Source organism: Venturia canescens, chromosome 8, assembly GCF_019457755.1.
Source record: "Venturia canescens isolate UGA chromosome 8, ASM1945775v1, whole genome shotgun sequence".
Taxonomy (NCBI): Eukaryota; Metazoa; Arthropoda; class Insecta; order Hymenoptera; family Ichneumonidae; genus Venturia; species Venturia canescens.
In genome coordinates, this window is record NC_057428.1 from 20,841,948 (window position 1) to 20,855,465 (window position 13,518).

Below are 13,518 nucleotides of genomic sequence, written 5' to 3' on the forward strand. Positions count from 1 at the left end.
TTTCTGCTATTTCGATTTATCGAAAGCGATCGTGCTGCTGCTCTCGGCACGAAAAAGAAAATCCACGATTATAGTTGGCTAAGTTCACGGAGGTGTATTTTCAGTGCCCGCCGCAATGGTTTTTCTTCGGAACGAGGGCATCGGTGCCGCTTTTTGAAACAGGCTCGGAGTGTATTGCTTTCTCACAAATCAACTCAAATATGGCGGATGCCGAGGTGAGTTTGTCACGTGGAATAAAGCCGAAAAGTGTTAGCCGATTCGGTTTAAACTGTTGTAACAAATACTTGATGAATTCATTTTTCTTATAGTTAACGAGAGCGTTGAAGGATCTTCCAAATCGTATTCAAACAGCTGGTAAAAAGGAGCGGCGCGAAATATTCGAGAATGTCATTAACGTGTTGTCAAATCCTGGTGAGTGGAATTCCAATGAAAAACAACAAATATATTTTTAACCATTTTTCTCCAAATAATGTTGTCATTGTGTTTAATAATATTCGTCCACCTTCCATTTTCGAATGTATAATATTGTCTCAAATTTGTAGCCATCAATGACAAGATACTCGGAGGCATATGCAAGATTGCTTCAATCACGCTGCATCGATATAAGGATACAGCTTCCCAATCTTACGTGAAAGGGCTGATAGTTGCTATGATCAAACAACATCCAGAAACGGTTATCAAACATCTAGCTGCTGTTATTACGGAGCAAGCTGTATGGCACAAAAATGTAGTACCGACGTAAGCTTTTATTTTTCCTAATCAGATTGCTTCAGAATTTAATTTTTTCATACCTCTGTGAGTATCACAGTTGCCCAATAAAGAATAATTCCAGCTTGGCATACTCCAGGATTAGTTTGACCGATTCCTAAAACATTATCGTTTTTCCTATAATTTTAATAATTTTTTATAAATTAAATCAAAAACTAAAAGCGTTGAATTGTGAGTTTTCTCTATTCGTTTGAAATGTGAACAGTAATGACTTTTTTTGAATCCTTGTTAAATCAGAAGTTTCTACAATTTCAAAATTTTTAACACGATAGACCTTACACTGACAGAAATAGTTGATACAATTTTTCATTGAGACCCAATTCTCTACAGTAAAAATACAGCTCTGAGCGCATACTTGGCATTAAAATGGTCTACGCTTCTTGTACAACACGGAGTGAGCAAAGACTCGCAATCGTTGAAAGATGAATTACCAAAGGTGATAGAGGCGCAAGCAAATTTGAGCGCAGCGGCTGTTGCCTCTATGGACAAAAAGTTGAACGACAAAGTTTATTCTCTACTGAGTCATCAGTGGAAAGTATCTGCAAATTCCGATGAAAGGTATCTCGATGTGTTGAGCAATCTCGAAGCCAGCAACGGAGTCATAGTTCTTGCCAGTTTATTCACAAAATACCTGATTTCAAACGACAAAGAAAAGCTGGCAGACACATTCAAGGTAAAACAACGATTCAGGGATAATTTTGAGTTTCAAATGCAGTAAAAAAATATAATTTTTCACCTACTGAAGTTTCGAGAGACTCATGGAAGTTTTTTGCAGGTAAAGATTTTGGATTCCTTCATAAAGGTAGCTATAAGTTGCAAAAAAAAGCCACAATTGTACGTGGTCGAAGCTGCAGAGCCATTTCTCCGACGGCTGACACACGATGATTTCAAAGATCAGTTATTGCCTGCTCTGCAAAAATCGATGTTACGAAATCCGGAAATCATAATAGATTCGGTGGGTCACATACTGAGCGGTTTGAGCCTCGACCTGAGTCGTTACAGTGAGGAAATAAGTAAAGGATTGTTCGCGAATCTCCATTCGAAAGAGGATTCGGTGCGGGAGGCAGCAGCCGAAGCGTGTCGAAGATTGGCTCTCCAATGTTCGGACACAGCGGCTTTGGAGAAGCTGCTCGCGTCGTTATTCGCAGTTTTTCACGGTTCGGAGGGCAAGCTAACGATGGTAACGCACAAGATTTCGGTGTTACAAGGGGCAGGGAACTTGAGTCAAAATGCGGCATCGGGGAGCGGCGTTCAGACCGTAGCGGAAGTGGCTTGCGGGCATTTTATAAAAGTTCTCGAGACAGAGGTGCACGAGAAGACGCTTATACACGCCCTCGAAATGATGACACTGTGGTGCGCGAAATTCGTCAATCAAGTACCAAAGAGCGTGATCGAAACGTTCAAGAAAGGCATGGCAGCTAAGAGCTCGACAGCGGGTGTGAGGACGGCGTACATAAAGCTCATAATGTCCGTCAACGTGATATCACATTCGGCGACGTTGTCACCGATCCTGAGTCAAGCGATAACCCGTGCGATGCAGCAGGCGGCCCAACCGCCGGTGGTAACGGAGGGTCTCGTCGCTGCGCATTTGCTTCTGAAGCTGGTGATCGCTGGTGAAGTTGAAAACGACAAGCAGAACGTGCTCTGGAACGCGATCGACGAGCAAATCTTTTTCGGTGAAAAATTTTTGTCAACTTGCTCCGACGATATTCTTTACAATCTGATGCAATTCTGCGAGAAATTGATAGTCGAATACGCCGATCGGTTGAACGAGAAAGCCCTGAGCGGCGTTCACAGAGCGATCGTCGCCTGCGTCACCGCCCCGAAATCATCGACCCGTCGACGCTGCGCTCCTCTCGCTAAAAAGCTTCTCACGGGTCTCGGCACTTACGAACCTGCGCAAGCCCTTCTCCTCGAGTTCAACAAGTTCCTCGAGAACGCCAGGATTTACGAGGGCGATCGGGAGAACAAGGACGAGGGTCCGCCGAGCGGCGAAGTCACGGGGCGATCGCTGGCCGATGGTTTGCTCGCCGTTTGCTCCGGTTCATTCCTCTTCGAGCAGCCCGCTCTCCGACTCGTAACAGATTCGCTGATCCCCGCTCATCACCCAGCGATTCTCAAGGCCGTTCCGAATCTGTGGTCCAAAATCGTGAAAAACTTTGATCTCGCACCCCGCGATTTTCTCGTACGTTGTCTCGGTGATGTGAAAACAATGTTTATCGATAATTATCGAGCAACGCCTTCGTACGAGAACGCACTCGGTACGATAGTCTCTCTGACTCCGGATCTCGTGCTCGGAGCCCTCGTCGCTAACGTAACCAGCAAATTGGACGACCCGGAAATTCTGCGGGTCACCAAGGACGAGTATTTCACGTATTTGACGCCGGACGGCGAGCTGTACGACAAAAGCGTTATTCCGGGGAACGACGAGAACGACATTTTGAACTCGATGAACATGAAACGCGAGAGCAAAGTTTATTCGTTCAAGGAACAACAAGAGGAATTACAGCTGAGACGAGAGTTGTACGAGAAGAGAAAGCGCGAGGGTAAAATAAAAGAGCCGAAATTGACAGCGAAACAGGAAGAAGCTTTGAAGAGTCAGATCGCTCGTGAGAACGCGATAAGAAAAAGGCTGCGTGAGTTTCAATCGAAAATAACGCTCGCCGTGTCGATGATGAAAGCTGCGATTCTCGGCGACAAATTTCACTCGTCATTTTACCTGAAAGATTTGTTGGCACCGATCCTGAAAAATCTCGTGTCCCCGCTGGCTGCTCCGACGATGTCACAGCTGTACATCGAGTTGGGCAAAATCGTCGAGATAACGAAAGATCGAACGATGAGTTCTCTCGTGGCGCATGTAACGCTCAGACAATTGGAGCCCCAGTGCGATCTGGAGGCCGCATGGCAAGAGGAAGACCTCGAGAAAGCGGTTTCGAGGACTTTGAATCTGCTGCACAATTACACGGTGCGCCAGAAACAATTGTTGATAGCTCCGGCTTTCTGCTACGTTTTTCCATTCGTGATGAAAACCTTGTTGACCTGGAAAGACGAATCGATTATCAGCGAGGGCCTCCAGATCGTCCAGGAGCACGCTAAGCAGCGCGGGGCTCCGAACGACTTCGAAGATCCTCGACACCCGAGATTGCTGCCGAGGAAGCAAATGTTCGATTTGTTGATCGAGCTCATGAGCTCGACCACAGGGAGAATACAATCGCACGCGGTGGCAACTTTCCTCGACGTCGCTCGATCGGGCAGCGGAACCGCGGACTGCGCGACTGCTTCCGGCGACGAGATCGACTCCTTGATGGGTGCGCTGCAGAACAATTTACCAGCGGTTCGTGACGCGGCCCTCCGCGCCCTCATGATCGTCAAACTCGCATTCCCCTCGGAGAAGGAAGACTACGAGCAACTTTTGCGCCTCACTCGACGAGTCTGGATCGCCAAGTTCGACACGAGCGACGAGAACAAAGTTTTAGCTGACGAGCTCTGGGAAGCTTCCGGTTTCGCAGCGAGTCCGGAAATTCTTTGCGAAGAGTTGATTCAGGACGTCGCCCATCCGGTCGAGTCTGTGCAACAAGCCGCGGCTCTGGCGATGGCTCAACTGCTCAAAAGCGCTCCCGAACTCATGCCCGGTATCCTCGACAGTCTTTTGGAACTTTACCAGGAAAAATTGGCAATGATACCTCCGAAATTGAACGATTTTGGCAGAGTCGTCGAGCAGCCGATCGACACGTGGGGCCCGAGGCGCGGAGTCGCTCTGGCGCTGGCTCAACTGGCGCCGTTGCTCACACCCGAAACGATAAATCGTCTCGTGGAATTTTTCGTCTCGACCGGACTGGGCGATCGCAACACGTCCGTCCGAACGGAAATGCTCGTCGCGGCCGTCGCCGCGGTCGATTATCACGGCAAGGCAAACATCACCTCGCTGCTGCCAGTTTTCGAGAACTTCATGGACAAAGCTCCGAAGATCGGAAGCTTCGATTCCATCAAGCAATCGGTCGTCATCCTCATGGGCTCTCTCGCGAGGCACTTGGAGAAAGACGACCCCAGGATAAAGCCCATCGTGATGAGACTGATCGCCGCTTTATCGACGCCCTCGCAGCAGGTCCAGGAAGCCGTGGCCAACTGTCTGCCGCATCTCGTGCCTTCGATAAAGGAAGACGCGCCCAGGATCGTCGACAATCTCATGGACCAGCTTCTCAAGTCCGACAAATACGGGGAGCGGAAAGGAGCCGCTTACGGTCTTGCGGGTCTCATAAAAGGCATGGGGATTCTCGCTTTGAAACAACTCGACATCATGACCACCCTGACCAACGCGATTCAGGACAAAAAGAATTACCGACACCGTGAAGGCGCCCTCTTCGCTTTCGAGATGCTCTGCACGATGCTCGGCAGACTTTTCGAGCCTTACATAGTACACGTGTTGCCGCATCTGTTGCTCTGCTTCGGGGACTCGAGTCAGTACGTGCGGGCCGCGACCGACGACACCGCGCGCGTCGTCATGAGCAAGCTGTCGGCTCACGGAGTGAAGCTCGTTTTGCCGAGTTTACTCGCCGCCCTCGAAGAAGATTCCTGGAGAACGAAGACCGGCTCCGTCGAACTGCTCGGCGCGATGGCTTACTGCGCACCGAAACAATTGAGCAGCTGCCTGCCGAGCATCGTGCCCAAGCTGATCGAAGTACTGAGCGATTCGCACACCAAAGTCCAAGAGGCTGGAGCCGAAGCGCTCAAAGTAATCGGGAGCGTAATCAGGAATCCTGAGATCCAAGCGATCGTCCCGGTCCTCCTTAAAGCGCTTCAAGATCCGTCGAGAAAAACCGCCACGTGTCTCCAGACCCTTCTGGACACGCAGTTCGTTCATTTCATCGACGCCCCGTCGCTCGCCCTGATAATGCCGGTCGTCCAGCGCGCCTTCATGGACCGTTCGACCGAGACGAGAAAAATGGCCGCGCAGATTATCGGAAACATGTATTCCTTGACTGACCAAAAAGACTTGACGCCTTATTTGCCGACTATTATTCCAGGCTTGAAAACCAGCCTGTTGGACCCGGTGCCGGAAGTTCGAAGCGTTTCAGCCCGCGCTCTCGGCGCCATGGTACGAGGAATGGGGGAATCGAGCTTCGAGGATCTCCTGCCCTGGCTCATGCAGACTCTGACCTCGGAAACTAGCAGCGTCGACAGGTCCGGTGCGGCCCAGGGATTGTCCGAGGTCGTGCGGGGTCTCGGAGTCGAGAAGCTGCACAAACTCATGCCGGAGATAATAAGCACTGCGGAACGTACGGACATCGCTCCGCACGTGAAAGACGGTTATATAATGATGTTCATTTACATGCCAAGTGCCTTTACGAGGGAGTTCACGCCTTACATAGGACAGATTATAAATCCGATTCTCAAAGCTTTGGCCGACGAGAACGAGTACGTTAGAGAAACGGCGTTACGGGCTGGCCAGAGGATAGTTACTTTGTACGCTGACACGGCGATAATGCTTCTGTTGCCGGAGCTCGAGAAAGGGCTCTTCGATGACAACTGGCGGATACGATACTCGTCGGTGCAATTGTTGGGTGATTTGCTCTACCACATTTCCGGTGTTTCAGGAAAAATGTCGACGGAGACTGCGAGCGAAGACGATAATTTCGGCACGGAGCAGTCCCACTACGCGATTATAAACGCTCTCGGTGCGGAAAGGAGGCACCGCGTTCTCGCCGGTCTCTACATGGGTCGATCGGACGTCGCTCTGATGGTGCGACAAGCGGCGCTCCACGTTTGGAAGGTCGTCGTGACCAACACGCCCAGGACGCTCAGAGAGATACTCCCGACGTTGTTCAGCCTTCTGCTCGGTTGTCTCGCGAGCACGAGCTACGACAAGCGCCAAGTTGCGGCCCGGACCCTCGGGGATCTCGTGAGAAAACTCGGCGAGAGAGTGTTGCCAGAAATCATACCGATTTTGGAGCGGGGACTGCAGAGCAACCAGGCCGATCAGAGGCAGGGCGTGTGCATCGGGCTCTCGGAGATAATGGCGAGCACCAGCAAAGACATGGTTCTTACGTTCGTCAACAGCCTCGTACCAACCGTGAGGAAAGCTCTTTGCGATCCTCTCCCGGAGGTGAGACAAGCCGCTGCGAAAACGTTCGACAGCTTGCACTCGACCGTCGGAGTCCGTGCCCTCGACGACATTTTACCGGCTATGCTGACGCAACTAAACTCACCGGATCAGTCCGAAGCCGAGAACACGCTCGACGGGCTGCGCCAAGTCATGGCCATCAAGTCTCGCGTCGTCCTGCCCTATCTCGTTCCACAGCTGACCAGCCAACCGGTAAACACGAAAGCACTGTCGATCTTGGCGAGCGTCGCCGGCGAAGCGCTTACAAGATTCCTGCACAAGATTCTGCCCGCTCTTCTGACCGCGCTCTCGAGCGCCCAGGGAACACCGAACGAGGCCCAGGAACTCGAGTACTGCCAGGCCGTCATACTCTCCATCACGGATGAGGTCGGCGTTCGAACGGTCATGGACCAACTGATGGACGCGACGAAAGCCGACGACGTGTCTCGGAGGCGCAGCGCGGCCACGTTGCTCTGCGCCTTCTGCAGGGACACCCGGGCCGACTACAGCCAATACGTGCCGCAGCTGCTCCGCGGCCTCCTGCATCTTTTCACCGACGAGGACAAAGAGGTTTTGCAAAAGAGCTGGGAAGCTCTGACCGCCGTGACGAAAACGCTCGGTTCCGATCAACAAATCGCTCACGTTCAAGATATTCGACAAGCCGTCCGCTTCGCCGTCTCCGATCTCAAGGGACAGGAATTGCTGCCCGGCTTCTGTCTGCCCAAAGGCATCACTCCCATTTTACCGATCTTCCGCGAAGCGATCCTCAACGGCATGCCCGAAGCGAAGGAACAGGCTGCCCAGGGCCTCGGCGAGGTGATCAAATTGACGAGCGCCAACGCCCTCCAGCCCAGCGTCGTCCACATCACCGGACCCCTCATCCGCATCCTCGGCGACCGCTTCAACTGGAGCGTGAAAGCCGCCGTTCTCGAAACACTCGCGATTCTCCTCGGCAAAGTCGGCGTTATGCTCAAACAATTTTTGCCACAGTTACAGACGACCTTCCTCAAGGCTCTCAACGACAGCAACCGCCAAGTGAGGCTCAAGGCCGCTTACGCTCTGAGCAACCTCATCGTCATACACACCCGCGCCGATCCTCTCTTCGCCGAGCTCCACACCGGCATCAAAACTTCCGACGATTCGGCCATCAGAGAAACCATGCTCCAAGCCCTCCGAGGAGTCCTGACACCCGCCGGCGACAAGATGACCGAGCCCATGAGGAAACAGGTCTTCGTCACGTTGAGCTCGATGCTCGGACATCCCGACGACGTCACGAGAACCGCCGTAGCCGGTTGTTACGGCGCTCTCCTCCGGTGGCTCAGCCCCGAACAGCTCGCCAACGCTTTCAACGAAAATCTCCTTTGCAACGACGCCAACGCCGATTGGATGCTCAGACACGGTCGCTCCGCTGCCCTCTTCGTCGTTCTCAAAGAATCCCCAGCCACCATTTACGCCGCTAACGAGGAAGAACGCGCCTGCAAAGTAATCCTCTCGTACCTCGCCGCCGACCGCGTACAAATCGCCATGAACGGCGTTCGCGCCTGCGGATATCTTTTCCAATATCTCATGATGGAAAATCTTCCTATCCCAATCGTTATCCTCACTCCCTTCGTACGATCCATGAACAACAACAGCAACGACGTCAAACAACTCTTGGCCAGGGTGTGCACTCACATCGCCCGGAATATTCCTCCGAGTAAAATGTCACCGGAACTTCTCAAGGCCCTTATTCCCATGCTGGTCAACGGCACCAAGGAGAAAAATGGATACGTCAAAGCCAACAGCGAATTGGCTCTCATTGCTGTTCTTCGGCTTAAGCAGGGTGACGAGGAACAGCAGGTAACTTCGTTCGGCACTTTGGAAAAGAATTTTTTATCGAATCTTCAAATTATTCATTCCAGTTTGAAACTCGTGAAAAAATATTATTCATTTTGCAGCGTTGCATGGCCCTTCTGGACGTCGGAGCACGAGAATCCTTGTCCGACGTCGTGAGCAAAGTATTGCGAAAGGTGTTGTCCCAGCCCGAGGGCAAGATAGAAGAGCTGGACGACACGTTACTCACGTGAGAAACATTTCGCTTCTCGGGGCTCAAAAATCGGTATTTCCTGTCCCTTTCCCTCCGTCGTAACTCCGGCAATTTTTCCATCTCCAGCAACCTCGTAGGCCAGCATGAGGGAGAGATCGCGCGAGAGTATCGGCCCGTAGAAATATGCAAAATTGTTAGTTCGTCTGTGTATCTCGAGGAGCAATTACCAAAAGTCATTCGTACGAGTCGTGCTTGCTTAAGAAAGTTTTCGAAACTCAAGAGTTTCGGGCACGAATTTATGCGCATTAAAATAACGAACGAAATTATGAAATTTCGCGAAGAAACTAGAAACAAGTGGCACCGCGATCGCTCTTGGCCTCGTTCGAGCCCTTGCAACGACAAACAAAACATTCATTATTCGAGCAAATCCCACGATGAGTCCAGTTCCAAAGACCCTTTCGTTAATTGGTTTCACCGAAGAAAAATAACGAGAAACCGAAAACGCCGAGTCTCCAGACTTTGCGATCGTACCCTCAGCTGTTATAGACTCAATGTTTTTAGTCAATTTTCGAGCTGGCTCGAGCCAAAGCCCAACGATTATTCGTGTCCAACAGCATCGATTGTGGGCTCGTGTCCTCGAGATTTTTCGCTCATTGACCAACGCCTCGATAATATTGGTCTTTTCTCTATTTTTGACTAGTTTTATCATTATCCAATTGTTGTATCGTTTGTTACATTATATTTTTTCTACACTCTATCTCAACGTTTTTCTTCTGCTTCAGTTTTTCAAACGTCTTTGTACTTTTATAACGATGTATTATACACGATCATGATAATCCGATGGAGTCGTTCGGCTCGACTGTCTGCGAAGGCCAATTATTTGCTCGAGTATGAGAAAAAATGCCCGAATTTAGACGAACCGTCGCGACGTTGCCACCCTCATTAATCCTAGTCCAATTTCTAATATACCTTTACGAGCCTCGAGCCGGAGAACCGAGCGTTCATTCAAATTTGAGCCATGTTTTTCGCTATCATTCTTCAGTGACTGATTCAAAAGAAAATTTAATCGTACTCGTATCTCTCTCTCTCTTCGTTTTTCTGTTTCTCACTGGAATTTTGTACACGAGAAACAAAAATCATGGAATCCCATGACTGTTTGAGAGCAGGCGGTGCCAGAAGTCACCTTTCCTTTCCCCCTGCAAATCTGTGCCCGGTAAATCATCGACGTCTTTTGGTGTATCTCGTGTAAAACAATTGTAACTTTTACGATAATGAAAGAGAGGAAAATCAATAACTCATTGAAAAAAAACGAAAAAAACGATTAAACTACTAGAGAACTCAAAAAACACGTTTATCATCGTCATTGTAACGAGACTAAGTTTGTTAGTTATGTATGAATGGAGATATGTGATAAGAGTTTCATTAAACGAAATGATAATCTAGCGACACGAGTTTGTCTCTTATTTCGTCGATTGGTAGTGCCTCGAGACATTTTCCTCGAACATTTTCCCCTAAATTTTTATTTATTCAACTTTTCATTTTTAATCATTGTCAAGTGATGACGAGACAAAAAAGTTTCAGAGAAAGCATTCAGCGATGCTCAACAGCGTCTCTGTGTTGGGCCGTGCGCGATGGGTCCGGTGGTTAATTAAACCTTTCACGCGGCCAGCTCGTTTTGGAGCGAGTTCGCAGTCTCCCCTCGCATTTTTCAGCAACCCCTAAAAACGTGCGAATCTTTTGTTCCATCGAAGTTGATCGAATTCTGTCGATCAAGTTGAGCTGCAACAGTGAAACGACTGAGTTAAAAAAAAACCACGCGGTGGATTCGCAGCGGATCAGTTGAGGAACAAAATGAAACGCGGTCCAATAAAACCGGTGAAAAAATGCAGATAATTCTACGAAAAATACCAGTGAAAATGTGTCATCGTGGAAATTTGCATTCGTCGATTGATCGTTTTGCAAAACTAATAATCAACATTTTCGATCGACCACGTGAAAAATTTTTTTTTTTTTTCTAATCTGTTTACGAAAAACAAATGTATCTATTATTCACTAAAATTTTGATTTTCAATTTTTCGCACTTTAGAAGAATATTTTTGTTTCTTGTTCTTTGTTTATAAAAAACAAATTCATCTCTGTTGTTCGCTCGGTCTAAGGCGTTTTGAAAGTTTAGCATCAATTGGACTAGCATGCGCAGTAGACGAGTCACCTTAATGGAGTTCAGGAGACGGACCGATTCAGAAACGCGAAAAATGACGTTTGAGAACGAAGCGAAAAGGCATTTTCGTAATTCTCAAGGCGATTAAAGGAGCGAATGAATCCGTAGAGGTTAAGAGCTATAAAATCGAGGGGGAAAATAATTTGGGTGGATCGATACTGTGACGAAACGTGTGCCTCATTAGCGAGGGGCATTGGTGTCGCGCGAGTGAATTTGGGCCTCTTTTCTCTCGAGGACTGTGAGCCGGCGTTGTAAACTCTAACTGCGTCTCGACGAGTTTGGTAATCGGGTCAAAGCGAGAGACCCCCTGCGGCCAGCAAATAATCGGCCTATTCATCATTTTTTCCGAGTTTCTCGGAGTGTGCGAAAGGCGAAGAGTGACGAATTTCCCTCGTGCGCCCATAGCCGTGGACTCTGTTCATTCATGGGGGCTTTCGCGCGGCTCCGTCCCCATCGACGGGAAGCATTTAAGGAGATTACCGAGTACGAATGGTCAAGGGCTTATTTGTGAAATGGATATCCACACCGCTCGCAGCTTGACGCGTTCCGAAGCCACCTGAAACATTCTCCTATATACAGGAATGGAGAATAATAACGAGCGGACAGAGACAAACGAGGCTCGACTCTCGGAGCTCTCTTGCTTCGCAACCCGATCCAATTCCATATATTTCAATATTTACGAACCTCCACGCGACAAAACCTTCCTTTTACGAGGCCTCCTCTTCGGCTCCTAATTTCATTACGGCTCGGCCATATAAAAATATCTTCTTTCCTCCGCACTCTTCGTATCTTCAAACTCGTTTTTAACGAAATTTTCACTTCGTAGAGAGTGAGCTAGCTCAGCCCTCGGATGGATAAAAGGGCACAATTCGAAAAGTTTTCGCCTATCCGCTCGGCACTTGTTGAAAGAGTGTGCAAAAAATCGTCGCTTCGAAGTGTCTCCATAAATTGAAAATCATGTGTTCGCGAACCCTTCGAGACTCCGTGTCAGCCGAGGACTGTTCCTAGTTGCACAATTATCAGCAGAGTGCAGAACAGAATGAAAGAAAGCGTTGGATCGGAAGAGTGACAATTGGGTTCTCGGTGTGGCGTACACGCGGGGCTGAGCAAAAAAAAGGAGTGCACATATATAAAAGAGTGGTCAAAGAGGCCGAAGCCCACGCGCCGTGCTGCGAGAGGGAAGCCCCGTCGTTCCTCGGTCGAAGCCTCCGGAAGCGGCTGTTTTACGCGTTATTCGTGATCGCGTGAAATTATCGCGGCTTGTTGTTGCGAATTCACAAGCGCGCGATCCGCGACACCGGAAAGAGACGCACACGCGCTGCCCGAGGACACAACTTCTTATCTCGAGATCCGCACTCTCCTCTTTCTTTCCCTCTGCCAGCAATCAGCCTCGTTGTCGTTCGCTTTTTTCTCTTCGTTTTTCATCGAGGACGAAACCGACGAATAATTCATCGGAGGATAAGAGCTCGCGGTGTCGTACAATTAACAGCGAACCCCGCTCGGGTGGTCTCTCTCTCTCTCTCTCTCTCTCTCTCTCTCCGGACACGTGTTGGCCGCGTAATTCGTTTTGTTATTCCTGCTGCGCGATAATTCGTCGTCCGCACGCTTCCTGCGCCGCTCTTCAAACACCTCGATAATCCTCGAGGCACGGAGCGATAAGGGCGGAGGATTCGGCGAGCTCTGGCTCCGCTGCGAGTCTGGAGCAGCGAGGGAGTCGAGGGAAGACCAGAACACCGTCGAGAGTCGCCTTTGGGAGAAAAACAGGTCGCCTCGTCCTGAGAGGGTCTGCGAGCGTGAGTCCTGCGTTTCTCTCGAGGTGCTTGAACGAAGAGACTCGGAGATGCACGGAGGAGCCGGAAAAATAAACACGCGCGGACGGAAGCACCGCTTATGCTCGTCTCGAAAGATCTTATTTTGTGAAAGGATCTGCTCTCGTGCGAGGAGTTTTGAGGGGGCGAGATAAGGCTCGAGGGAAATGAGATTGAGAAGCAGCTCGCGGTGTCGTCCTCGTCGATCCGTTTGTATATATGAAAAAGTGGCCTGCCGGAGGATTTATTTGAAACTGTCTCGTTCGCCCGCGCCTTTTCTTCTCCCTTTTTCCATGTTTAATAAGCCGCGATTTCGGAGGAGTCTCAAGCCCGCCCGGGTCACGCGGGTCCTGAAACAACAAATCTCTCGACCGCGCTCTCCAAAGGACTGCTGGGCCAGCCTCCCTGGCAGCTCTCATTTCCATTTATTTTGTCCGGTAAAGTTTGTTTTAACGGGAGGCGACGAGATTCGACATTTGGCACAGGTTTCTTTCGCCATAAGTGTGCTTCCCACATGGCTCCAAAAGATAGCTACGATGAAGAGGCTCCCCCTTGTCGCTTCATCCGCGCGCTCGAATCCTCCAAAAACAAGAGACAC

General features: G+C 49.7%; 1 protein-coding gene across 1 annotated transcript; it reads left to right on the plus strand.

Annotated features, from left to right (window-relative positions):
• Window positions 1-116: 116 nt before the first annotated feature.
• On the plus strand, window positions 117-10,337 carry LOC122414447 (eIF-2-alpha kinase activator GCN1). Its single transcript, XM_043425721.1, has 6 exons — window positions 117-215; window positions 309-411; window positions 543-738; window positions 1,099-1,441; window positions 1,544-8,707; window positions 8,806-10,337. Exons 1-6 carry the CDS (start codon window positions 201-203, stop codon window positions 8,932-8,934), a joined length of 7,950 nt encoding a protein of 2,649 aa, XP_043281656.1. The 5' UTR covers window positions 117-200; the 3' UTR covers window positions 8,935-10,337.
• Window positions 10,338-13,518: the final 3,181 nt, after the last annotated feature.